Genomic DNA, 26050 nt, shown 5'->3' with positions numbered 1-26050 from the left:
CACGTGAAAGTCCCCCAGTTTTCCACCGACAATCCTTTTTTCTTTAAATTGTGACAATTATTATCAATCTTAGTTACATTCTGGAACTAAACAGATGACGATTTCACTGGAAGGAAAACCATAGGTGAACTGTTGCCATGACAGCAAGCTGTCGCAGCGGAATGTCGTCACAGGGACAACGTTCGGTCGCAGGTTGATGACGCAGTCAGGGTTTGAGCGGTTCCTCTAGTTACCGGGAAGGCGCCATGTCCCAGCAAGGGGCCGCGCTGCAGAGTTACAACAACGAGCTGGTGAAATGTGAGCGTCGGGAGGGATGGCATGGGGAATCTCGGGGTCGGGGGTCTGAGTGTTGGAGGGGCGGGATGACAGTGGGTGGGAGGTATGGGGGAGGAGGTACGGGAGGAACGGGGGTCAGGACGGTAGGGGACCGGGGTGGAGGTACGGGAGGGGGAGGGGATCGGAGGGGGAGGGGATCGGAGGGGGAGGGGGAGGGGATCGGAGGGGGAGGGGGAGGGGATCGGAGGGGGAGGGGGAGGGGGAGGGGATCGGAGGGGGAGGGGATCGGGGCGGGGGCGGGGGCGGGGGGTAACATGAGCGTGTCGGATGGGTTTGACAGAAGCGTGTCGGGGGGGTTAACGGGAGTGGGTCAGGGAGTCGAGTGGGTCGGGGTGTCAGGGAGGGTAACAGGAGGAGGTTCGGGGGGTAACATGAGCGGGTCGGGGTTTGTCGGGGGTGGTAACGGGAGTGGGTCGGGGTGTTGGGGGGGGTACCAGGTGTGGGTCGGGGGGGGTAACGGGAGGGAGTCGGGGGTAGTAACGGGTGTGGGTCAGGGGGAGTAACGGGAATGGGTCCGGGGGGGTCGCGGGAGTGTGTCGGGGGAGTAACGGGAGGAGGTCGGGGGGTTTGACGGGAGCGTGTCGGGGGGGGTTAATGGGAGTGGTTCAGGGGGTCGGCGGGGTTAACGGGAGTGGGTCGGGGAGTCGGGGGGGGGACGGGAGTGGGTCGGGGAGTCGGGGGGGGGACGGGAGTGGGTCGGGGAGTCGGGGGACGGGAGTGGGTCGAGGAGTCGGGGGGGGGACGGGAGTGGGTCGGGGAGTCGGGAGGGGGACGGGAGTGGGTCGGGGAGTCGGGGGGGGGCGGAGTGGGTTGGGGGGGGCGGAGTGGGTCGGGGAGTCGGGGGGGGCGGAGTGGGTCGGGGAGTCGGCGGGGGGGGAACGGGAGGGAGTCGGGGGGGAGGAATGGGAGCGGGTCGGGATTCGGTGGGGGGGTAACGGGAGCGGGTCGGGGGGGGTAACGGGAGCGGGTCGGGGGTTCGGTGGGGGGGGGTAACGGGAGCGGGTCGGGGGTTCGGTGGGGGGGGTAACGGGAGCGGGTCGGGGGGGGTAACGGGAGCGGGTCGGGGGTTGGGTGGGGGGGTAACGGGAGCGGGTCGGGGGTTGGGTGGGGGGGTAACGGGAGCGGGTCGGGGGTTGGGTGGGGGGGTAACGGGAGCGGGTCGCGGTATCGGGGGAGTAACGGGAACGGGTCGGGGGGGTAGGGGGGAGTGGGGGGAAGCGGGAATGGGTAGGGGGGTAAAGGGAACGGGTCACGGTGTCGGGGGAGTAACGGGAACGGGTCGCGGTGTCGGGGGAGTAACGGGAAGAGGTTGGGGGTAACATGAGCGTGTCGGGTGGGTTTGACAGAAGCGTGTCGGGGGGGTTAACGGGAGTGGGTCGTGGCGGTTAACGGGAGTGGGTCAGGGAGTCGAGGGGGTAACGGGAGTGGGTCGGGGTGTCAGGGAGGGTAACGGGAGGAGGTCGGGGTTTGTCGGGGGTGGTAACGGGAGTGGGTCGGGGTGTTGGGGGGGTACCAGGTGTGGGTCGGGGGGGGTAACGGGAGGGAGTCGGGGGTAGTAACGGGAGTGGGTCAGGGGAAGTAACGGGAGTGGGTCCGGGGGTGTCGGGGGAGTAACGGGAGTGGGGCAGGGTGTATGGGGGGGTAACAGGAATGGGTCGGGGGGGAAGTGGGAATGGTTTGGGGAATAAAGGGAACGGGTCGGGGTGTCGGGGGAGTAACGGGAGGAGGTCGGGGGGTATGACGGGAGCGTGTCGGGTGGGTTTGACGGGAGCGTGTCGGGTGGGTTTACGGGATCGGACCGGGGGGGTTAACGGGATCGGACCGGGGGGGGTTAGGGGAGTGGGTCGGGGGGGGTTAGGGGAGTGGGTCGGGGGGGGTTAGGGGAGTGGGTCGGGGGGGGTTAGGGGAGTGGGTCGGGGGGGGTTAGGGGAGTGGGTCGGGGGGGGTTAGGGGAGTGGGTCGGGGGGGGTTAGGGGAGTGGGTCGGGGGGGTTAGGGGAGTGGGTCGGGGGGGGTTACGGGAGTGGGTCGGGGGGGAAACGGGAGTGGGTCGGGGGGGGTTACGGGAGTGGGTCGGTGGGGGGGGAACGGGAGTGGGTCGGTGGGGGGGGAACGGGAGTGGGTCGTGGGGGGAACGGGAGTGGGTCGGGGAGTCGGTTGGGGGGGAACGGGAGTGAGTCGGGGAGTCGGCGGGGGGGGAACGGGAGTGAGTCGGGGTGTCGGCGGGGGGGGAACGGGAGTGGGTCGGGGAGTCGGTGGGGGGGAACGGGAGTGAGTCGGGGGGGGAGCGGGAGTGGGTCGGGGAGTCGGGGGGGGGGGAACGGGAGTGGGTCGGGGAGTCGGGGGGGGAACGGGAGTGGGTCGGGGAGTTGGTGGGGGGGGAACGGGTGTGGGTCGGGGAGTCGGGGGGTGACGGGAGTCGGCGGGGGGGGAACGGGAGGGAGTCGGGGGGGAGCGGGAGTGGGTCGGGGGGGGAACGGGAGTGGGTCGGGGAGTCGGGGGGGGGACACGGGAGTGGGTCGGGGGGGGGACACGGGAGTGGGTCGGGGGGGGGACACGGGAGTGGGTCGGGGGGGGGACACGGGAGTGGGTCGGGGGGGGGACACGGGAGTGGGTCGGGGGGGGGACACGGGAGTGGGTCGGGGGGGGGACACGGGAGTGGGTCGGGGGGGGGAAACGGGAGTGGGTCGGGGGGGGGAAACGGGAGTGAGTCGGTGGGTGGGAAACGGGAGTGGGTCGGGGGGGTTACGGGAGTGGGTCGGGGGGGAAACGGGAGTGGGTCGGGGGGGAAACGGGAGTGGGTCGGTGAGTCGGCGGGGGGGGGGGACGGGAGTGGGTCGTGGGGGAACGGGAGTGGGTCGTGGGGGGAACGGGAGTGGGTCGGGGAGTCGGTTGGGGGGAACGGGGGGGAGTCGGGGGGGGGGAATGGGAGTGGGTCAGGGAGTCGGGGGGGGGAGGAATGGGAGTGGGTCGGGGAGTCGGGGGGGGGGAAGGAATGGGAGTGGGTCGGGGAGTCGCGGGGGGGGGGAACGGGAGTGGGTCGGGGAGTCGGTGGGGGGGGAACGGGAGTGGGTCGGGGAGTCGGTGGGGGGGGAACGGGAGTGCGTCGGGGGGGGAGCGGGAGTGGGTCGGGGAGTCGGGGGGGGGGGAACGGGAGTGGGTCGGGGAGTCGGGGCGGGGGGAACGGGAGTGGGTCGGGGAGTCGGGGCGGGGGGAACGGGAGTGAGTCGGGGGGGGGGAAACGGGAGTGAGTCGGGGGGGGGGAAACGGGAGTGAGTCGGGGGGGGAGCAGGAGGGAGTCGGCGGGGGGGGAGCAGGAGGGAGTCGGGGGGGAGCGGGAGTGGGTCGGGGGGGGGAACGGGAGTGGGTCGGGGAGTCGGGGGGGGGGGAAAACGGGAGTGGGTCGGGGAGTCGGGGGGGGAATGGGAGTGGGTCGGGGAGTCGGCGGGGGGGGAGCGGGAGGGAGACGGGGGGGGGGAACGGGAGTGGGTCGGGGGGGAACGGGAGTGGGTCGGGGGGGGGAATCGGGAGTGGGTCGGGGGGGGAATCGGGAGTGGGTCGGGGAGGGGAATCGGGAGTGGGTCGGGGAGTCGGGGGGGAAACGGGAGTGGGTCGGGGAGTCGGGGGGGAAACGGGAGTGGGTCGGGGAGTCGGGGGGGAACGGGAGCGGGCCGAGGGGAGTAACGGGAGGTGGTCGGGGGAGGGCGTAAATGGAGTGGGTCGGGGTATCGGGGTGGGGTACTGGGAGGGGGTCGGTGGGTTTAATGGGAGCTTGTCGGGGGGGGGGTAACGGAAGTGGGTCAGGGGGTGACGGGAGTGGGTTGGGGGGAATAACAGGAGTGGGTCGGGGGGGGAGATGGGAGTGGTTCGGGAGGTAACGGGTCTGGCTGTCCGGGGGACAACGGGAGCGGGTCGGGGTGGCAACGGGAGCGGGTCTGGGTGTCGGGGGGATAATGGGAGCGTGTCGGGGGGCGTAACGGGCGCGGGTCGGGGGGTAACGGGCGTGGGTCGGGATGTCGGGATGGTAATGGGTGCGGGTCGGGGAGTAACGGGAGCAGGTCGGGGGTGTAATGGGAGCGGGTTGGGGTGTCAGGGGGGTAACCTGAGTGGGTCGGGGGGTAACAGGAGCGGGTGGGGGTGTCAGGGGGTAACAGGTGCGGGTCGGGGGGGTAACGGGAGCGAGTGGGGGTGTCGGCGGGGGTAACGGGAATCGGTCGGGATGTCGGTTTAGGGGGAAACGAGGTTTCGTTTACGGGGAGGTACGGGAGGGGGTCGGGGTGTCAGGGCGCCGGGGTGAAGGGTGTGGAGATTGGGGCAGGGGGAGAAGGGTATCAGGCTTGTGGAGAGGAGGAGGAGGAGGAGGAAGTGAGATTTCGGGGAGTTGGAGGGGAGGGGCAGGAGTAATCCCAGAGGGGGTTAGGAATATGGGCGAAGTGGAATGGAGGTCAGGCAGTTGTGGAATGTTGGGTAAGGAAGGGAGCTTTTTGTGGAGAGTGGGTAGGTAGGTATGGGGGATGGGATGGGGTGGGACATTACACCGGTGATAGGGTGAGTGTAGAGTGGGGAAGATGGGGGTGGATGGGTAAAGAGTATGTGGTGGTCTTGGAGGAGGCAAGGTCGGGGGGGGATGAGCTATGAATAGGGGAATCTGAAGTGGGATGAGAGATGATGGAAGGAAGCAGAGCATGTGGGGTTGTGTTGTCAAGGACTGAAGAGTTGGCTGTGTTGGGATTTTGGAATGAGTGCAGGTCTGTGAGATGGGCAGGGGGGCTGGCTACTGTGGAAGGTCACCTAATTGTATCAACTTCTTGGCTTTTTGATTTTAAATGTTAAACTAATGTTAATTTAATTTAAATTTGTGCTTTGACAACACTGTTTGTGTTGATCTGTCAGCTCTGACTGTTAGTTTTCTAGATTCCAGTATCATATTTGCATGCTGATCCTTGGCAACCTTACCTAAAATGAGTTTCCACGTGCTTAGGGATGACACACAGCTCAACCCAGGCACTACTTGTCATCCCTGCTTGCTTCCTAATTTGACATGCCAATTGCCAATCATCTAGTACTTGATAAACCAACGTTACTCCTAATGAAATATTGGGAACATCAAAACTATTGTTCACACTCCTTGCTGACTCCATCTTTTTCCCTGACTACAGTGTGAGGCTGAGCCAGTCAATTTACAACTTTTACAACCTCAACATCCCAAAATAAGTCGCAGTGCCAGTGTGAAGCCAGGGTTGTAGGCCACATGTCCCAATGACTAATGGATTGTATCAAGCAACACATCCTGCTGACCATTCGGAGCAGTGCACTCATGCTGAAAGAAGTCAGAAAGGTCTTGTTGACCAACCTGAGAGATGGAAGATGAGGTTTGATTCATCACCTTGGGTAGCTTGGCTTTGTTGCTTGTGCCTCCATTCAAGTTCACCAGCTCATTTCCCATTTAACTGGTTGAGCATTCATTTTGTTCTGGGTTTTGCAAGAGTTTCATCCCTAGCAAAAAATAGAGCTGCAACTAAAATGCAGAAGTGTAACACATAGCATTTTACAGCACAGAAACAGATGGTCTAACTTGTCCATAGTGACCAAGTGTCTGAAATTAACCTAGTCCCATTTGCTAGCATTTAGCCCATATCCCTCTAAACCCTTTCTATTCATGTATCCATCCAGATGCCTTTTAAAAGTTGTAATTGTACTAGCCTCCGCCGTTTTCTCTGGCAGCTCGATTGATTCACACACCACCTTCTCATTGAAAAAGTTGTCCTTTAGGTCCCAGTATTATCTTTCTCCTCTCACCTTAAACCTATGCTCTCTAGTTTTGGACTCCTCTATCCTGGGAAAAGACCTTGACTATTCACTCTTTCCATACCCTCCATCATTATATGAATACCTATAACGTCACCCCTCAACCTCCGATGCTCCAGGGAAAACAGCCCCACCATATTCAGCCTCTTCGTTTAGCTCAAACTGAGCAACCCTGGCAACATCCTTGTAAATCCTTTCTGCACCCTTTAACACCTTTTCAAAGCAGGGAGACCAGAGTTGACCAGTATTCCAAAAGCGGTCTAACCAATGATCTGTACTGCTGTAACTTGACATCCCCACCTCCAATACTCAATGCACTGGCCAATGAAGTCAAGCATGCCAAACCACTTCTTCACTACGCCCTGACTACCTGTGACTCCACCTTCAAGGAACTATGAACTCTCACAGGACTATCACAAGTTCTTTGTTCAGCAACACTCCACAGGACCTTATCATTAACTGGATAACTCCTGCCCTGATTTACCTTACCAAAATGCAACACCTCACATTTATCTAAATTAACTCCATCTGCTACTCCTCAACCCATCTGAGATAATCTTCTTCACTGTTTGCTACACTGCCAGTTTTGGTCTAATCTGCAAACTTACTAATCATTCCTCCTATATTTATGTGCAAATCATTTATATAAGTGACAAAAAAGCAGTGGTGCCAGTACCGATTCTTGCGACACACTGATGGTTACAGGTGTCCAGTCTGAAAAACAAACCTCCACCATCATCCTCTGTCTCCTCCCTTCAAGCTAGTTTTGTATCCAAATGGCTTGCTCTCCCTGAATTCCATGTAACCTTGCTAACCAGTCTACCATGCGGAACCTTGTAGAATGCCCCGCTGAAATCCATATAAGGCAATATCCACCACTCTGCCTTCATCAATCTTTGCCACTTCTTCAAATAACTCAATCACGTTACTGAGAAACGATTTCCTACACGTGGAGCCATGTTGACTATCCCTAATCAGTCCTTGCCTTTCCAAAAACACGTACAGTAGGTCCTGTCCCTCAGAATCCCCTTTAACAATTTACCGATTTACTGATGTCAGGCTCACTGTTCTACAGACCCCGGCTTTTCCTTACCACTTTTCCTAAATAATCATAGAATCCCTACAGTGTGGAAACAGGCCATTTGGCCCAACAGGTCCACACCAACCCTCCAAAGAGTAGCCCACCCAGACCCATTTCCCTACCCTATTACTTTTACATTTCCCCATTAGCCCCTCTCCAGTTTTGTGGGACCTCATCAGTGGCTATCAATGATACAAGCGTGTCAGCAAGAGGCCTAGTAATCACTTCCCACAAAGTTGTGGGACAGTTTGCAAAAGGAGCCCATTTAGCCCTTTTGAGCTTGTTCTGCTGTTTAATTAGATTGTGACCGAACTGCCTGTGAATACTATACTGTGTCCCTTAATACATAAAAGACTGTGTTTTATATGTTCTGCTGTGACTGCTTATTGTTATTCCAGGTATCGAGGATCTGTGTACAAAGCGAGAAGAGCTGAACCAACAAATCCTACAAGAAGAGGAAGAGAAGAACAAGTTGCAGAATGATATTCGCATTTTGACAGAGAAACTTGCAAAGGTCAATGAGAGTCTTGCACGTAAAATGGCAACCCGAAATGAATTTGATAGAACTATTGCAGAGACTGAAGCTGCTTATATGAAGGTTTGTAAAATGGTCACACAAGAAGATGCATCCATTAGATTGAAATTCCCCCAAGATTCATGTAAATACTGCCTGATGGCTAGCTGAGATTGGACTGAACCATTCAAAAGATGAGAAATTTCTACGACTTGGTGGACTTGCAAAAACTGAGGACAAAGTGGGCTATTCAACCCACCAAGTCTGTTACATCATTCAATGATCTGAATTCAATTCAATCCGGAACTCCACTTTGCCTTTCCCATAACCCTTGATTCCCTGACTGAATAAAAATCTATTCAACTCCGTCTTGAATGTCCTTAATGACCAAGCCCTCTATGATAAAGAATTCCACAGATTCCCTGAAAGAAGAAATTCCTATGTCTTAAATAGAGTCATAGAGCTGTGTAGCATGGAAACAAACCCTTTGGTCCAACTCATCCATGCCGACCAGATATCTGAAATTTATCTCATCGCATTTGGCCCATATCCCTCTTAAACCCTAAATGACCAACGGCTAACTCTGTTAAGATTATGCTCTCTGGTCTGAGACTTTATCACAGGGGAAACAATCTCTCAGCATCAATGCAGTCAATCTCCTAAGAATCTTATATTTGAATAAGTTAGCCCTTCATACTTGTAAACTCCATGAGTACAAGTCCACTCTAGGTAATCTCTCCTCATAAGATTCCTCCATACCCAGAAACAATCTAGTAAACCTTCTTTGGGCTGCCTGTATCCTCTATTCATGCAAATGTACTGCCTCCAACACCACAGACTCCTATTATATTAAGTAGTATTATGTATGGTAATTCATTGAATGTCTTTTGGAAATCCAAATACATCTACTGGTTCCTCTTTATCTAAACAGCTTCTTACCCCCCCCAAAAAATTCTAATAAATTTGTCAGGCATCTTTTCCTATTTATGAAGCCATGCTTACTCTGCTTGACTAATTTGTGTTTCTAAATGCTAAAATCATAGACTCTTGATATTTTCCCAATGATAGTGAAGATATCGACCCCTCCAGAGGGACTCCCTTGGTTCGAGATCAGTCAAAAGAATCATTAGGAGTACAATCTGTTTAAAGCAAAGTTACCAGTTAAATAAATTAAGGCAACCTGGCGCAGATTTGTCCAGCAACACAGGTTAAAAGTTTCTGTGTTCCATGGAAAAATGGCGCAATTACATTCGAAAATTGCACATTATTTATGTTTTTTAAGAGATAGCACAGCCTTAAATTACAAGAAAAGACCAATCAAATGTAATAAGGTGACACGATTTACAGCAGGTTAATCCAATGATATTCCCTGGGAAAGGGATCTTAATTACATAAATTGTCATGTCATGGTTAGTTCGAATACCAAATCACTGTCTTATGATTCATATTATGATAACTCCATTATTTTCTCTTATCTCTAAATACAACCAATTTAGCAAAGCATCAGTTCAAGTTCTGTGTCAAAGAAAATCTAAAGCCATTTTGTTATGTTATTTTAAATTGAAAAGCCACTTTGTCGTTAATAAAAATTGTTGCTTCTGACAACAGCCTAAATTCAAATTTTAGATCCTCAATAGATGTTAAGCTCGAGGTACCTTTTTTTTTGTTTCATTCAGATTTTGAAAAAAGGGTGTTACATTGGGAGTTTTCTAATCCTCCAGATCTTTTCCAGAATCTAAGAATTCCTAAAGGATTATTTACGAGGGCATCCACAATCTCTGAAGCTATTTCCTTTAAAATCCTGGGGTGTAACCTGTTAGATCCTGGGGACTTGTAGGTCTTTTGACCTATTAATTAGTACTTTCTCTCTGATAGTTATTGCTTATTCCCTCTTAGCCCAAGTATTTTTTAGTCATTTTGGAATGTTATTAGCGTCCTCTACCACAAATACTAATGCAAATTATTTATTCAATTTCCCTGCCGCCTTCTCTATTTACTTTGTTCTTCAGTTTTATATATTATTTCTGACTTTGGAATTGTAGAATTCCATTCATTTACATTTATGTTCTTACCCACACCTGGCCTGGTGAATCTGTGACTCCTCATTCTTTAGTCCTGTGCAGAAGTTAATCTGGCTTGGAATCACTTTGAGTTTGGGAGATGTCGAGGCCATGCTGCTCCCGGGTGCTTTGAGCAAGGGTCACTGGACCCGAAACATTAACTCTGCTTTCTCTCCGCAGACGCTGCCAGACCTGAATTTTTCCAGTACTTTGATTTTGTTTCTGCTGCTATAGTCAGGCCTGCTTATGATAATATGTCTTCCTGGTATCACCTCTGCTATGAGAACCAATGGCACAGTGCAGATTGGAACAGCTCTGTCTCCTAATCCAAAGCCGAGTTCACGATGGGAGAACTCTGACCAGATCTTCAGGCTCCAACTCCAGAACGGAGAGAGATTCCAGTTGGCTGTGGTCTCAATTACATTCCGTCCAGAGCCACCTTCTACAGCTTGGCAGACTTGGGGCCCCAGTGCTTCTCAAGCACTGGGTGATACAAGTGGCAAAACTCCCAAGCCGACTGGTGGCCCAATAGTCCGGATCCAAATGTCACCCACCGAGGAAGAGCCATACAATGTGCAGAAGCAGTGTTAAGGAGCTGAATCTGGATCAGGTGGAGGAGGAGTGGCCTATGAGTTTGGGGGGGCTGATTTGAGGAGTGTAGACATGTCTGAGTGAGGAGATGGGGATTTAGGAAGGGAGGCTGCTGTGTGGAGATGATGTGAGAATTAGTGGCTTTAAAAGCTCATGTTCATATCAATACAGGGTGTTATACAAGTTAATACTAATTTTGAAACTCTCAAGTAGCAAGCCACCTGATGGATTTGAAATTCATTTTTAGAATCAGAATGACAAGCTCTTGTAGAAATTCTGAATCAGCTGGAAGCCAAATAAAGAGAGAATTAAAATGGTAAGATCAGACAAACCTGAACCAGGCAGGGCTCCAGATGAACCCACCCTCAGGATCCCCTCCCCTCCGGCACAGTGGTACAGTGATTAGCACTGCTGCCTCACAGCGCCAGAGACCCAGGTTCAATTCCCACCTCAGACGACTGACTGTGTGGAGTTTGCATATTCTCCCTGTGTCTGCGTGGGTTTCCTCCGTGTGCTCCGGTTTCCTCCCACAGTCCAAAAACGTGTAGGTTAGGTGAATTGGCCATGCTAAATTGTCCGTAGTGTTAGTGGCAGGGGTAAATGTAGGGGAATGGGTCGGTGTGGACTTGCTGGGCCGAAGGGCCTGTTTCCACACTAAGTTAAAACAAAAAAATGTGCACCCTCCACACAGACAGTTGCCTGGAGCTGGAATTGAACCCAAATTCCTGGTGCTGTGAGGCAGCAGTGCTAACTACTGAGCCACCATGCTGTAGGAGATTATAAAGGTAGAGATGGGCAAGACTACACCAATTTGAAAAAAAAAGTTTAAAATTGAGGCATTGTTTAACAAAGACAATTGATAGAATAAGTGAATAGTCAAAACTGGCAGACTGAGTTCAATGTAAGCAAGTGAGAAGTTATCCATTTTGGACCATGAAAGGATAGATTAGGGCATCTGCTAGATGGTATGAAGAGTGGATGTCAAAAGAGACTGGAGAGCTCTGGTATATAGATCTTTAAAATGTCAGAAACAGGTGCAGGAAATAATCAAGAAAGCTAATAGAATACTGGCCTTTATATCTAGAGTACATGGATGCAGCTGTTATGTTGCAGTTATAGAAAACCCTTGTTAGGCAGGATTTGCAGTACTGAGAGCAGATGAATGGAGTGAATATGGAGTTGGATCATCCATGATCCCATTGAATGTCATTTCAGATCAAGAGGGTTGAGTGATGTTTTTCATTTTATGCAGTCTGGTCATAGCTGCTGTTTTGTATGTTTACCAGTATCAGGTCTCAGCTCACCTTGCTTGGTGCATCAGACAGAATGCAACATGTGAAAGATTTTAAAAAAACACTGACTAGCAAAACCGAAGGATACAAGGCAGTCTAAGGCATGTCTGCTAATGTTGGCAATTGAAATCAGGAAAGTGCAAGAGGTCCGAATTGAAGTGCAGAAATCAAGGACCCTCTACAGTGTGGAAGCAGGGCATTCAACCCATCAAATCCACACCAACCTCCCAACAGCATCCCACCCAGGCAAAGCCCCCACTATCCAATCCCTGTAACCCTGTATCCCTGCATTTCCTATAGCTAATCCACCAAGCCTGCACATCCCTGGATACTATAGCCCATCAACTTAACCTGCACATCTTCAGGCTGTGGGAGGAAACCCACACAGACACAGATTTAACTCAGCTAATTTATGAAGAAGGGAGATGCCTATGCAACTTTTGATCTTGTAGAAACATACAATTTCTCTCTCTTCTAACGATAGCACTTAAACGCACTAATGCTGTGGTGTTTCCTTCTATCTATACAGATCCTCGAAAGTTCACAGACACTGCTCACTATTCTGAAGCGGGAAGCAGGGACCCTGAATCAAGTCCATGAGAGTGCTGACACCAAGGATTCTTGACTCTCGAAATCAATCAGCTTCAGAGGAGCAGTAATCACCAAGAGATGGAATCTGAGATTGTATCAGTGAGAAACACAGAAAATAACTAATGCTGGATCGTTTATAAACAATTTCAGATTCTAGCAGCATTGAATACTAAACTTGAATTTATTTATTTTGTAATAAAATTTCTAGATATGAAAAATTTGGGTTATCCTCATTATATTACTGGAGGGTAATTGGTAAAGCTGCCAGTAATGGATTAAAGTCTTCCTGGCTTGAATTATATAAGGGAGGGTGTTCCCTACCCCCCCCCCCGTAGTTGTCACCTGTCATTTTTCTGTATTTTAGATTGTGGATTGGAATGGGAAAGAAACTTTTAAAAGCAAACAACCTGACAGTGATTGTAAATGCTGCTTACGCTGCTGCTGCTGCTGCTTCAAGTGGTAGTCAAACTCTTTTTTTACAGATGAGCCAAGGTGTGCACTTAAATGGAGCTTTCAACAACGAGTAATTGGTCAGATTTTGGACTAATGACCAGTCATTGATGTCAAAGGCCTTTTTACCTGCCAAGAACTGTAACTGGCCCCCAGGTAGCTGAACAGCTTAGGTTCTGAATATTTTGTCAAAAACAGTTTGTTATTTGGAGGAAAGATTTGAGTTTGTGCTTTGCAGTAAAAAAAAATCATCTGAAGCCTCAAAATTATTTCCCTTTCATGTATCTGTAAACTATGACTTCAAGGTCTCTGATTGGTTCACACTTTTAATCAAATCAGCCTGTGTGCCCTACAAACAGGAAAAGATCTAGAAATGGGGAATCAAGGAGCAAAAAATCCTGACAAGCTGAAAAGACCATCTTTGTTTTTTTTTCTCTCTGTGCATGTACAGAAGGCAGGGGTATAAGGGAATTAGAATTTTAAATAGATAATGTTTATTGCTAGATTTTTATGTACCATCAAGTGTAGAGAATGATTTGTTGCTTTGTTGACCCAGATCTAAGACATGTATTACAGAATTTTCTGTTCTTAGCAAAATCATTTAATTTTAATGACTATGGGAATAACCTGGCTTGATTTACAGTATGCTACCCAGGTGAGATATAACGTATTCTAATGGCTCAGTCCAGCTTGACACTGGATTAGTGTAAATGAGAGGAGAAAGAGCTGACATCTGGTCTGTTCACTGTTGATGTTACTGGAAAGACTTAATGCAGTTCTAAGATTACTGAATACTCAACAGATGCCATCTAAATAGTTTTCAGTCAGACAACATCATAGAGATTCACAACACAAGGTTATTTAACCCAGCCTATCAGTGCCAGCTGAGAAAGTTACACAACCAAATTTCACTTTCTCGCTCTTGGATTGTGGACTGTAAATAGTAGGTTATGACACTGCACATCAAAATACCTTTTTAAACCAAATGAGCTTTGTTTCTACTGCCCATCAGCCTGCATTCCATATGGTCCATAGGTCCTTGTTATCTACTCAAAATAAACAAATCTATGCATCCATATAATTAAATATTTACACTAAGATTTACAGTACATGATGGGGACAGTTGCCCGAGGGTGCTAACCACTGAGCCACAGAAGATGGGCCAAACACAAGCAAATCAGACTAGTTCAGTTTGGGAAACTTGATCAGCATGGACAGAAGGGTCTGTTTTCCTGTTGTATAACTAACTCCCGGGCTAAGAACTCTTGACTAAATTTTCTTTAATCTATCGATGTATTTTTTTGTTCGACGATATTCTTTTACTCAACAAAAGTATAGTAATTGTTCTTTCATTTTCTAGTAAATTACATTTTAATAAAAAGATTTGTTGTCCTGGTTTGTAACAAGATGCACAGGCTCATAAGACAATAGGCACAAGAGCAGAAATTAAGCCATTAAATCATGGCTGATAAGTTTCTCACCCCATTCTTCTACCTTCTCCTTGGAACCTTTGATCCTCTTAACAATCAAGAACCTACCTATCTCTATCTTAAATGTACTCAATGACCTGGCCTCCACAGTCTTCTGTGGCAATGAATTCCATAGATTCAATATTCTCTGGCTGAAGGAGTTTCTCCTTATCTCCATTCTAAAGAGTCTTCCCTTTTCTCAAAGTCTCTTTGCACTTCAGATTGCTGAAGTTTCCCCCCCATTTAGAGAATCGTCTCTGCCTCTATTCTTCTTACCGAAGTGCATGACCTCGCACTTTCTCATGTTGTACTCCACCTGCCACTTCTTTGCCCACTCTCCATACCTGTCTAAGTCCCTTGCCTCCTCCATTGATCTTTGCATCATCTGCCTTCAGTTCCTTCATCTAGATCATTAATGTATAAAGTGAAAAGTTGTGGTCCCAACTCTGACCCTTTCAGAACACCAATTGTCACTGGCTGCCATCCTGAGAAGAACCCTTTTATTCCTATTCACTGCTTTCTGCAGACAGCCAATCTTCTATCCATGTTAGTACCTTGCCTTTAACAGGCTCTGATCTTACTCAGCAGCTTCCTGTGCAACACCATGTCAAAGTCCTTCTGGAAGTACAAGTAGATAACATCCACTGGCTCCCCTTTATCTAACCTGCTCATTATCTCCTCGAATAATTCTAACAGATTTGTCAGAAATGACTTCCTCTTGATGAAACCATGCTGACTTTGCCCTATTTTACCATGCACTTCCAAGTATTCAGAAATCTCATCCTTCACAATGGCGTCCAAGATCTTACTTCCTGACCGAGGTGTCAGGCTAATCAGCCTGTAATTTCCTGTCTTTTGCCTTACTTCTTTCTTAAACATTAGTGATATTCAAGTTCTCTGGACCCCACCCCCACAATGCCAGTGTTTCCTGAAAAATCACATTAACACCTCCACTATCTCTTCTGCTATATCCATCAGAACTCTGGAGTGTAGTCCATCTGGTCCAGGTAATTTATCTACCTTCAGGCCATTCAGTTTTTCTAGCACCTTCTTGGTACTAGACACACCCCTGCCCCAACTCTCAAATTTTTGGGACTTTCTTCATGTCTTTCACTGTGAAGACTGATGCAAAGTATTTATTCAGTTCCTCTGCCATTTCTTCATTCTCCATTACTACTTCTCTAGCGTCATTTTCCAGCAGCCCAATGTCCACGTTTGCCTTTCTTAACATTTATATATCTTGCAATCTTCCTTTAAATAGGAGGATAAGCTAGCTAGTAATATAATCTTCTCCCTCCTTATTTATTTTTTAGTTGTCCTGCTTTGGTTTTTGTAGACTTCCTAATCCCTTGGCTTCACACTGCCCTTCAACACGTTATATTTTTTGCTTTTATACTATTCCCTGACTTCCTCCAGTCATAGTTGCCTTGTCCTCTCTTTAGTGTGCTGCTTTTTCCCCCAGGGATGATTTTTTGCTGTCTCCTGAATTACTCCAAGAACTCCTGCCATTGCTGTTTCACGGTCTTTCCTGCTAAGCTCCTCCCTCAGTCAATTTTGGCCACCTTTCCCCTCATGCCTCTGTAGTTACCTTTATTCAACTGTAATAACATTACATCGGATTCCAGCTTCTCTCTTGGCAAATTGCAAAGTAAATTCTATCATATGGTCACTGGATCCGAAGGGGTCCTTTACCTGAAGCCCCCTTATCAAATCTGCCTCATTATTCATCTCTAAATCTAGAATTGCCTGTTCCCTTGTGGGCTGCACCACATGTTGCTCCAAGAAGCCATCTTGTAGATGTTCCACAAATTCCTTTTCTTGCGATCCATTGCTAAATTGATTTTCCCAGTCCATCTGCATATTGAAATCCCCCCAAGATCACTCTAAACTTGCCTTTCTTACACGCTTTTTCTTACTCCTGGTGCACCTTGCATCCCACATCCTGACTACTGTTTGGAGGCCTGTGTACATAACTCTCAATAAAGTTGCCTTTTGTTATCTCAGAGGTTCCTCAACTGTCCACACACAAATTCTACATCATCTGACCCCACATAGTTTCTTGCTATCAATTTAATTCCGTTTCTTACTAATAAGGCAACCCCAGTCCCTCTGCCCACCAGCCTTTCGATGGGATGTATATTCTTGGATATTTAGCTCCCAGTCTTGATTCCCTTTTACCACATCATACAGGCCAACTGCAATCTGTTTCACAAGCTCATTTACCTTATTTTGTATACTGCGTGCACTCATACACTTTCAGTCCTGTATTTACCACCCCTGTTCTCATTGTAATCCCTTTTACTAGATTCCTAACCCTTTCCAAACACACACCTATTTTGGATGTAGGTTTGCTCACTGAACTGGAAGGTTCAAAATGAACAACAAGCAAAACTAATGTCATTTATAAAATACTTTGCAAGACCTGTAACAAACACTATATTGGACAAACAGGCAGAAAACTAGCCACCAGGATCCATGAACACCAACTAGCCACAAAAAGACATGACCCTCTCTCACTAGTATTCTTACACAGAGATAAGGAAGGACACCACTTCGACTGGGACAACACATCCATTCTAGGACAAGCCAAAGAGAGACACGCTCGAGAATTCCTAGAAGCATGGCATTTCAACGAGAACTATCAACAAATACATCGAGTTAGACCCCATCCACCACCCCCTGAGAAAAGGAGCAGGAAGTGACTTCACAACAGGTAATGACATCACCAACCCAAAGAAACCCAAATATATAAATAGAAAGCAGGTTTTATCAGCAGTGCTTCGCCCGAGGCCCACTGAAGATGTTACCTAGTATGGTGACGAAATATCTGAAAGTGAACCTTCCAGCTCAGCGAGCAAACTTACATCTAAAACCTCAACCTGAGCTACAAATCTTCTGAAAATTCACACACCTATTGTGTGTTCTGGAGACTTTAATAGCCTCTCCCAATTCTCCTTTATTTTTATATTTCTCTTTATAGTTGAATCCCCACCCCACATGCTAACCTGATGCTTTGTTTCCCTTCACCCCCACTTTCTAGTTCAAAGTCATGTTGACTACCCTATTTACCTTTTTCGCTAGAACACTGCTCACAGCTCAGTTCAGGTGGAGACTGTCCCAACAGTACAAATTCTTCCTGTTCCAATTCTGATGCCAGTGCTCCATGAAATGGAACCCATCTTTCCTGCACCACTCCTTGAGCCAGGTGTTTACTTCTCTTACCCTCACATCCCAATGCCAATTTGCACATGTCTCGGGTAATAATCCTGGAGATTGTAAATCTTGAGGCTCAAAGAGAAGAACGTTCTGTTTCCATCCAGAGAACTTAACTACATTACAACCTCACACAAAAACACAGTTTGCCAGTGTATCTTTTTTATTTTTTTTTAAATCAACAGTTGATCATGTCTGAAAACATTATACAGTAATTACATCTACAACCAAAGATAAGAACTCTATCAAAATCTGCATTATGTATTATTCTATAGAACAAGTCTTCAGCTGAAACACTGCAGTATGTCCATCACTTTACAAAGCTTTTTTTTAAAAAAACAATGTGCATTTCTAAGACATGCAACAAAGGTGAATGTTACAAAAATGGACAATACATTTGGCCATGTGACTGAACGCTGGCAAGTTTCAGGTTCTTTCCATTTAGTTCAACCTCTAAGTGCAAAATTCATTAGTGCATATGCAATTTATTAAATATTTCCTGTGCCTGGAATCCATTCCAACCATAATGCAATGCCTTGTACTGCCAGGAACGTTCAAAACAAGATTGGTGTGGACTCACTTAAAACTCATGGCTCCCACCTTGACTTACAATTAGAATTTGTGTCATAGAATGGGTCACGTCAACAGGCATGGAAGACTTGATTCACAAGTGTTTTAGTTGTGAATAGAAGTTTGCATCACAGCAAGGGCTCCCTAGATACTGTTATGCTGTCACTGGAAGTGAAGGAGTGTTACAAAGTGGAGCAAACAGTTTCTACAGATACTAAAGTCCTGTCTATGCATTAACATATGTACTTAGCAGTTGATAGCAAAGTGGAAGTTCAGGAAAAGTGCATTATTAATAAATAGAAAATGGAAATACACAGTAGTCTGATCAGCATTTCAAAGGAATCAGGCATCAACAGTTTGGACATAAACTTTTGATTGAAATTATTTCTGACTAAAGTACTATACCCAAAAGGTTAGCCTTTTTCTTCCTTTCTCGGTGGTAACTAACCTGCTGCTAGTTATCAATTTATTCAATTGTACAATCACAAATCCTGCTGGTGGACAATAAGGGAAGGGGCACGCAAGAGGTAGCTGGCCCACAGCAGACAATATGTTTGCCCGGGATCAAGGTGATTACCACAAAAGGGAAGTGAAGGTGCATTCCAAATTTCAGCCCTTACTCGAAAGGAAGAATAATGCACATAGATTGCAACTTAGCAACGTAAATGAGATTTTTTTTGCCAATAACAAAAGTATGTGGGTCACTTTGATAAAGTTAAGCACATGTACAATTACCAAACTGGGTCAATTGCAATTGTGGACCTACACAGGATTAGCCTCCGACTTTATTCATCCCATAGATGATTCGGCAACAATGGGTAAAATACAAGTGTCCTTTGTATTGTAAACACATGCTGACAGGAAATGGAGTTGAAATCTTTCCGATTTCCAGCAAACAGTAACAATCTTTAATCACCTTCATGGGCAAAAATCGAAGGTGGCTAACTTGCTATGTCTTGTCTCTAGGTTTCTATTCCAATATGAATGAAAGGGTTGAAAGGACAACATTCTAAAAATTAAAAGAAACATCAAATTGCAGCCAGACACAATCAAGGCAAATTGTATTGATAATATTTTACTGGAGTGTGTACAGAATTAAGTTCGTTGTCAGGACATTTATCCTAAGACATTCAATGTTCCTTTTCTCTTTCCTGATTCAACCCAATATATTCTAAAATAGTAAGAAAAACAACTTTAGCAACTACAAATTCTACCTTGTCAGAATAAAAGATACATTGTCGAATTAATGAGGGTATTCTGTTGCTATCATTTTCTGTGGATCAACAGTTGCAGAACATCTTCACTTTTACAAAATCTGAAAAGGATGAAACAGCAATCAACACACTGCCACAAACCTAACTCTACACCTTTAAATCCACCTTTTTCCTTCTACCCCCAACAACTTCATTTGGAACTAATTTAAGATCCAAAGACAAAATGTAACGTACACCATTTAGCTAACATACATGGTGCATTCGGTGTGATTGGAGTAAATAATGTTCTTTCCGACTTGGTTCCAGTAAAGCCAGTGGGCACTACTGGATCAGAATTACTATGAGCAGCAACTGCTTCCCAGCTCCACCACAATCAAGATAAAACACTGAAGAGTAGTTCCAAGGTAATGCTTGGATTGTTATACTCCACAACAAGGACTACAACACTTTGTTCTGTGGGTATGGTGCATTGCATTGTCCAAATAGGTCACAGCAGAATTTAAATTAATTGCCTCTGCTAACAATGAAAACAATGTACATGTCTGAACCCAAGTGGTGAATGCTCCAAACTATGTTAAGTAAACTTATGAATGTTTTTGCAAAGGTGACCCAATATTCAATGTTGAAGCCAAATAGCTGCACAAAGACAGAGGAAAGGCTTTGTGCTTAATCACTGGCAATTTGAAACGAGGTGAAAGTTTAATACCTGATAGGCTGAGCCTAAGGCACCAAGAGGCTTTCACACAAGTGTGATGGCTGCATAAACAATAGCCCTATTTCACTCACTCTCACTGTTCCCTATTTAGGAAGTGCTTTCCATAGTCCTAGCTGCCCAGTGAATACATGGCACAAAATACATTTCACAAAGAGGATCTGACAAATTCCTGTCTCTGAACTCTGCGAAGAGTTTAGCATTCTCAGTTCATACTCAAAACAATCCTCCGCTCAGCTCGACCTCACCAGGAGGCTCGAAAGTCGGAGCGCCAGGACAATTACAATATTAAAGAAACAGAAATGAAAATGGTTAGAGTCCTGAGGACACCCGGTGACCAGGACCACCACCGGTAAAAACTGTGGCACAGTGGAAATGACAGAACTATTTAACAGTACAGTATCCAAAGTACATTATTATAAATGGGAATGTTGCTTGAACACAGTCAAACCCTGAAAAACATGGCCCAGGGCCTGGCCCTCATACAGGCCCAATACTCTTAAGGACAAAGGTAGCCAAGATCAAAGCACAGTGTAATACAGCTCTCCTCTGAGGAATGATCATCATCTGCAGGGCTTCAGCATCCATGGCAGTGTTCAGGAATATTTTAGGAATGTAGGTCACAGCCCTTTGAGGGCAAGTGCAAATCGTAAACTTGGTGTGCAGGCAACCAGCCTCCAAATCTGAAAGCTGTCACATAAATGCTGCGTGGATCTCATGATTCTCAAGACTGGTCTCCTCAGAGGCAAGGGAGAAATCCAACAGGACATGGAGAAATGAAAGATCAACTTGTCCTCAAGAGAAACCTCAGTCCTTAGATTTAGCCCAAAATGTCTCCAGTAAGGGGATGAGCTTTTCAATGAACAGCTAGCTGCATTTCAGATGGCACGTAGCTGGCTTTTGTTATTGCAGGATTCATGGTAAGCCAATCTCAAATGTTGGAGTGCATTGTCACAATTCCTTGGTCACATCTCCTTTGTCAGAAATACAGCGCTGGCTCACTGCTATAATCGGAATGTGAACTGCCATCTGCTGGTGTGAGCTGAGGAGAAAATGAAAAACATGAGTGAGTGTTTAAGCTTGATTAAGTATATGATAACACATTAACCACGATGATCATGTCTTGGACTTAGCCTGTTTTTGATTTACTTTGTTCCCATTAATACTTCTGATAATGCAATGATTTTTTAAGGACTTTAATCTTTATATTGTTACGAATGTGGTTAAAAAACAGTATCGAATAATGACTTCGGTGATCTGATTTTAATACCTGGAACGATTCATAGACTAAAATGACATTCAAGAGGGAAAGAAACGCTGGCTTAGGATGACCATAATGATCAGTTGATCACAGGTTCAGGCAGTTCCTAAAGCCACAAAGTGTCTGACATGACTGAAACTAGTCCCATCTATATTTAATGTTTAATTTGCACCTTTCTGGGATGATTGCTCATTGGAATGAAAGTCAGTTGCATATTATCCAGTTTGTTAAAAAAAACAGACACAGGAATACACAAAGATACCATATTTCAGGAAACCGCTTTTGAGCGGAGAAAGAAAATGGATTTACAACTGCAGAATTATAGAGCTTGCAAGCACACGTGCACACAGACACACTGTTTCAGCATCTCAAAAACAGCACTTAGTGACAAAGACAGTTCCATAAATATCTATTCATTTAGAAGTCAAAGATATACAAATTCTGCCACAAGACATCAATTAATAAACTGTGGACTCAGGTTAAAACCTAATTCAAAGCTTCATACTTTCCACTCTATCCATGCCATTCACAATCTTACACCCCTCAACCACCAGCAGTCCAGTCAAAACAAACCCTGTCTATCCAATCTTTCTTTATAGCTAAAATCGCCCTACCAGGCATCATCCTGGTAAACCTTTTCTGTACCCTGTCCAAAGCATCCACATCCTTCTCGTAGTGTGGTGACCAGAACTATAATCAACTCAGTTCAGTTCCCATCAGATTGGAAGTTAACAAACATAACACCACTGTTCAAGAAAAGAGGGAGAGGAAACAGTGAACTACAGGCCAGTCAGCCTAACATCAGTCTTTGGGAAAATGCTGAAGGCTGTTATTGAAGAAGTGAACATGAAAAAGCATAGTTTAATGGAAACAAGTCAATATGCTTTAAGTAAAAGGAAGTTTTGTTTGAAACATTTACTAGAGTTCTTTAAACATGTACCTAGTAGGGCAGGTGTAGTTTACCACTATTTCCAAAAAGCATTTCATAGGGTATCACACAAAAGATCAATATGCAAGGGCTCATGGTGTAAGGGGCAATATCTTAGCATGGATAGGACAGGAAACAAACAAGGCATTTTCAAATTGGTACGCAATTCCTAACGAAGTGCTACTAGAATCGATGATGGAAGAGACCTGGACCAGGCTGGAACCGATCTCGGCCATAATGCAAAAGCATGAGCAGGAGATGCAGAGTCTTTGGCAGCGTGTAGAGAAGGTCGAGCAGCAGACCGCGGCATCAGAGACCACGCCGAATCAATGGTGGGATGGATCCAGGTTTTGGAAAAGCAGGTGCAGACCTTAGTGGAGCAGGTCGACAACCTCGAGGATCAAGGTCGGAGAAAGAACTTTCATATTATTGGCGGAGCAAGAAGGGTCAAGCCAGCCAGGTTTTTTTGAGCAATGGCTGCCGCATTTTCTGGGATGGGAAGCCAGGGCAGGCCTGGTGTGGATTGATAGAGTTCACCGGGTCATGATGCGCAGGCCCAGGTCAGCCCAGCACCCCTGCCCAGTCCAAGTGCGATTCCAGTCCTATAGAGACAAACAAAAGATTCAGAAGCTTCCAGAACACTGGGGAAGGAACAGCCGGCCCCGATCTATAAGGGATCGAAGATTATGTTGTGTAAGAACTTTTCTGTGGCAGTGATCTGTCAGAAAACTACCTTTGGTGAGGTAGAGAAGTGGTTGAGAGATCTGGATATCCAATATTCTGTAAGATACCCGACAGTGCCTTGTTTCAGTCATGCAAGGTCCGGACATGACTCAGCAAAGAAAGCAAATAACTTTTTGGACACTTTAAAATAGACTGACTGACTCAAGCAATATGGACAATAACTTTTTTGTTGTTTCTTTCATTCTGTTTTGTCCCTTTGATTTTTTTTTCTGCTTCTCTCTTCCCTGGGGTTTGGGAAGCGTTATTGGAACTTTTGGTTTTTTTCCAGCAATAATGGAGGTTGATGTACAGGTGGGTGTGTGAAATGCCCACTTTTAATTCCTATGTTAAGATTTTTGTATCGTTTACTTTTGTTTTGCCTGGGTTTGGGGCACGGTTTCAGCGATAAGGAGGCATAGAGGTGCTTATAGGTAGTGCGAGTGCCCCCTAGGGGCAAGGGGGAAAGTCTCCTACTTTCTGTTTTTTGTGCTGGTTTATTGTAGCTGTAGTTTTTAGAAGTTTTGTTTAAATAGATTTTGTAGTTATGTTCTTCAGGCTCTGAGCCTTTAATTGTCTCCATTCAGCACATCATGAGTAGGGTTCTTCCTCTTGGGGGTTCACAGGCTGTTTTAGATAACTATGACTAGTTGTTCCTTCAAATGGTGCACCTAGAATATTAAGGGGAGTCACTCACCATTTAAGAGAAAGAAAGTACTTTCAAGTCTTAGAAGGAAAATGGTTGATGTCGCTCTCTTACAAGATACCCACCTTGATGACAAGGTGAATCTAAAGTTGCAGCAGGGGCAGTTTGACCGGGTGCTCTTTTCATCGTTTAACACTAAAAGCAGGGGAGTGGTTCTCCCCCTTCAGAAGAATCTCCCATTCCAGTTGCTAGATCAAATTAAGAATGAATATGGGTGGTCTGTGATTCTCAAAGCTTTTACACATGGTGAGAAATACGGCATTCTAAATGTTTACTGTCCCCTGGCACAACACTCCCCCCCCCCCCCCCCCCCCCTCCCTTAAATATCTGATGGATGCACTTCCTAGGTTGATTGACCTTGGAATATGCCATACTATTATAGGAAGAGACTTCAATCGCCTCATGGATCCCACAGTAGATAGGATAACCAGGGGTCTCCTGGGCACTTCCCCACAATCTAAACAATTGGTGGATTTGGGATTGATGGATGTATGGAAAGGTCTTCATCCGGTGGGTAGGTATTTCACCCTTTTTCTCTAATCCGCACAAGTATTACACAAGGATTGATTTGTTTCTTGCTCCGTCGGCTTTTTTGGATTCGGTGTTGTCCTGTAAAATTGGGAACGTAGCCATTTCTGATCATGTGGCAGTGTATTTGGGGGTTACGGACAAAGGTAATGGGGTACCTTTACGGCACTGGCACATGGACCCCTTTCTCCTTAAGGATAGTAAGTTTATCAGATACTTCTCATGGGAATTTAAAGGGTTTTTGGACATCAACTTGGGCACAGCCAGCAACCCATCTGCGTTTTGGGAGACTGCCAGGGCCTACGCAAGGGGTATAATCATCTCTTATTCAGCAAGTTGGAAACGACAGAGGGGAGAGCAGCAACGTCTGCTCGAGACCCAGCGGGAGACAGCAGAGATTGCATACTTTAACAGGCCAGCCGTGATTAAATTACAGCAAACCACAGCTCTCTGGGCTGGTCTGAATTCTGCGCTTGCTCAAACAATGAAGAGAGAGATCTCTTTTTGCAAAACAAAGGTGTATGGGGATAGGCCAGGTAAATACCTGGCATATTTGGATAGGAAAAAAAAAAAAGAGAGATTTCCCCCCCACCAAGCTATCACATCTATCAGAGGGGGCACTGGGACTCTCACTTGTGACTCGAAAAAGATTAATACGTCTTTTCAAAAATTTTACTCAGAGCTGTTTCAGTCAGAGGGCTATGAGGACAGGTTGACAAAGATGGAGTCCTTTTTGAAGAACCTGGACCTTCCAGGTATGACTCCAGAGTAGGTGTCCCTTTTGTAAGGTTCTTGACAGTGCAAGAGATACAGGAGATGGTAAGAGAGCCCCAAAGTGCACCTGGCCCATATGGCCTTCCGAGTGAGTTTTATAAGGAATTTATGAATATGTGGGCCAGGCCAATGCTGAACATGTACAATTATTCATACAGTCAGGACTGTCGCCCGTCCTCTATGAGAGTAGCTAATATTTCTCTCAGCCTTCAGAGAGGGAAGGCCCCAGAGGACTGTGTTTCGTATAGGCCCATTTCGCTGCTAAAGTCTGATTTTAAAATTTTATCTAAGACACTCACGTTGGAGGTTGGAGAAGGTGTTGCCCTCTATTGTAAAGGAGGACCAAACAGGTTTATTAAGGGCCAAAGGTCCTCTAATAACATTAAAAGATTACGGAACATTGTCCAGGTGTGCCAGCACAGCTCGATTGCAGGCTTAGTGGTCTCCCTTGATGCAGAGAAGGCGTTTGACCGGGTGGAGTGTCAGTATCTTTTTTATGTTTTCTGGAACAGTTTAGTCTCGGTGTGGTCTTTACCAGGTGGGTGGAACTGCTATATTGTGATCCTATGGCAGCAGTCCTTACTAATGAAATAAGATCTAATAATTTTAGTATTGGTAGAGGCAGCCAGCAAGGTTGTCCTCTCTCACCGCTGGTGTTCACACTGGTGATTGAGTCGTTGGTGGAGGCAATCCAGAAGGACCCCAATATAACTGCCCTGGAGGTGGTTTCAGTGGCGCGTAAGATCACACTGTATGCAGATAATGTTCTCCTTTTCCTATCAAACCCAGCAGGGTCTGTGCCTCATTTAATACAATGTATAAATTTATTTGGCTGTTTCTCTGGATAGAAGATTAACTTTATGAAGTTGTTCGGCCTTGCCCATGGTGGGGCCTTGGGCAAATACCTGATCTTGAAGGTGAAATCTGATTCCCTTTCAGGTAGTCACAGGGAGGCTTTCTGCACCTAGGCATTTTCATTACTCCCACCTTTGACCAGTTATAGAAGGCCAAGTTATATATGCACTTGCTGGATAAGATAAGGCAACATTGGGATAAGGCAGCAATCTTCAGCATTGGGACATTCTTCGAATATCTTGGTTAGGCCGAATAAATGAATGAACTAAAATGAATGTTCTTCCTCGTTTATTATATCCCGTGCGAATGCTCCACTGATGTTGCCGAGGCAAACATTGCGCAGACTCAACGGTTGGCTCGGTTCTTTTATTTGGCATC

At 46.8% G+C, this 26050-nt stretch overlaps 2 protein-coding genes across 2 annotated transcripts in view; one reads left to right on the top strand and one right to left on the bottom strand.

Annotated features, from left to right (window-relative positions):
- Nucleotides 1-122: 122 nt before the first annotated feature.
- ssna1 (Sjogren syndrome nuclear autoantigen 1) lies at nucleotides 123-14103 on the top strand. The gene is made up of 3 exons (XM_072566295.1): nucleotides 123-297; nucleotides 7623-7822; nucleotides 12211-14103. The coding sequence occupies exons 1-3, from the start codon at nucleotides 246-248 to the stop codon at nucleotides 12304-12306; spliced, it is 348 nt and encodes a 115-aa protein (XP_072422396.1). The 5' UTR covers nucleotides 123-245; the 3' UTR covers nucleotides 12307-14103.
- A 3454-nt stretch (nucleotides 14104-17557) lies between these two features.
- tprn (taperin) overlaps nucleotides 17558-26050 on the bottom strand; it is a 97995-nt gene continuing 89502 nt past the window's right edge. The window contains exon 4 of the mRNA XM_072566292.1: nucleotides 17558-20942. Within this exon, the coding sequence (XP_072422393.1) occupies nucleotides 20880-20942 (63 nt within the window). The 3' untranslated portion in view covers nucleotides 17558-20879. The remainder of the gene's footprint in view (nucleotides 20943-26050) is intronic.

The sequence above is a fragment of the Chiloscyllium punctatum genome, chromosome 49 (genome assembly GCF_047496795.1).
Source record: "Chiloscyllium punctatum isolate Juve2018m chromosome 49, sChiPun1.3, whole genome shotgun sequence".
Lineage (NCBI taxonomy): Eukaryota > Metazoa > Chordata > Chondrichthyes > Orectolobiformes > Hemiscylliidae > Chiloscyllium > Chiloscyllium punctatum.
Note: the sequence above shows the minus strand (reverse complement) of the source record. Positions and strands in the feature narration are given on the sequence as shown.

What these genes read in the sequence shown, in the direction of transcription:
- ssna1 (XM_072566295.1), top strand. Translation starts at nt 246, where the DNA reads ATGTCCCAGCAAGGGGCCGCGCTGCAGAGTTACAACAACGAGCTGGTG. An exon ending in CAACAACGAGCTGGTGAAAT is followed by an intron (nt 298 to 7,622) that starts GTGAGCGTCGGG and finishes TTGTTATTCCAG; the next exon opens with GTATCGAGGATCTGTGTACA. An exon ending in CTGAAGCTGCTTATATGAAG is followed by an intron (nt 7,823 to 12,210) that starts GTTTGTAAAATG and finishes CTATCTATACAG; the next exon opens with ATCCTCGAAAGTTCACAGAC.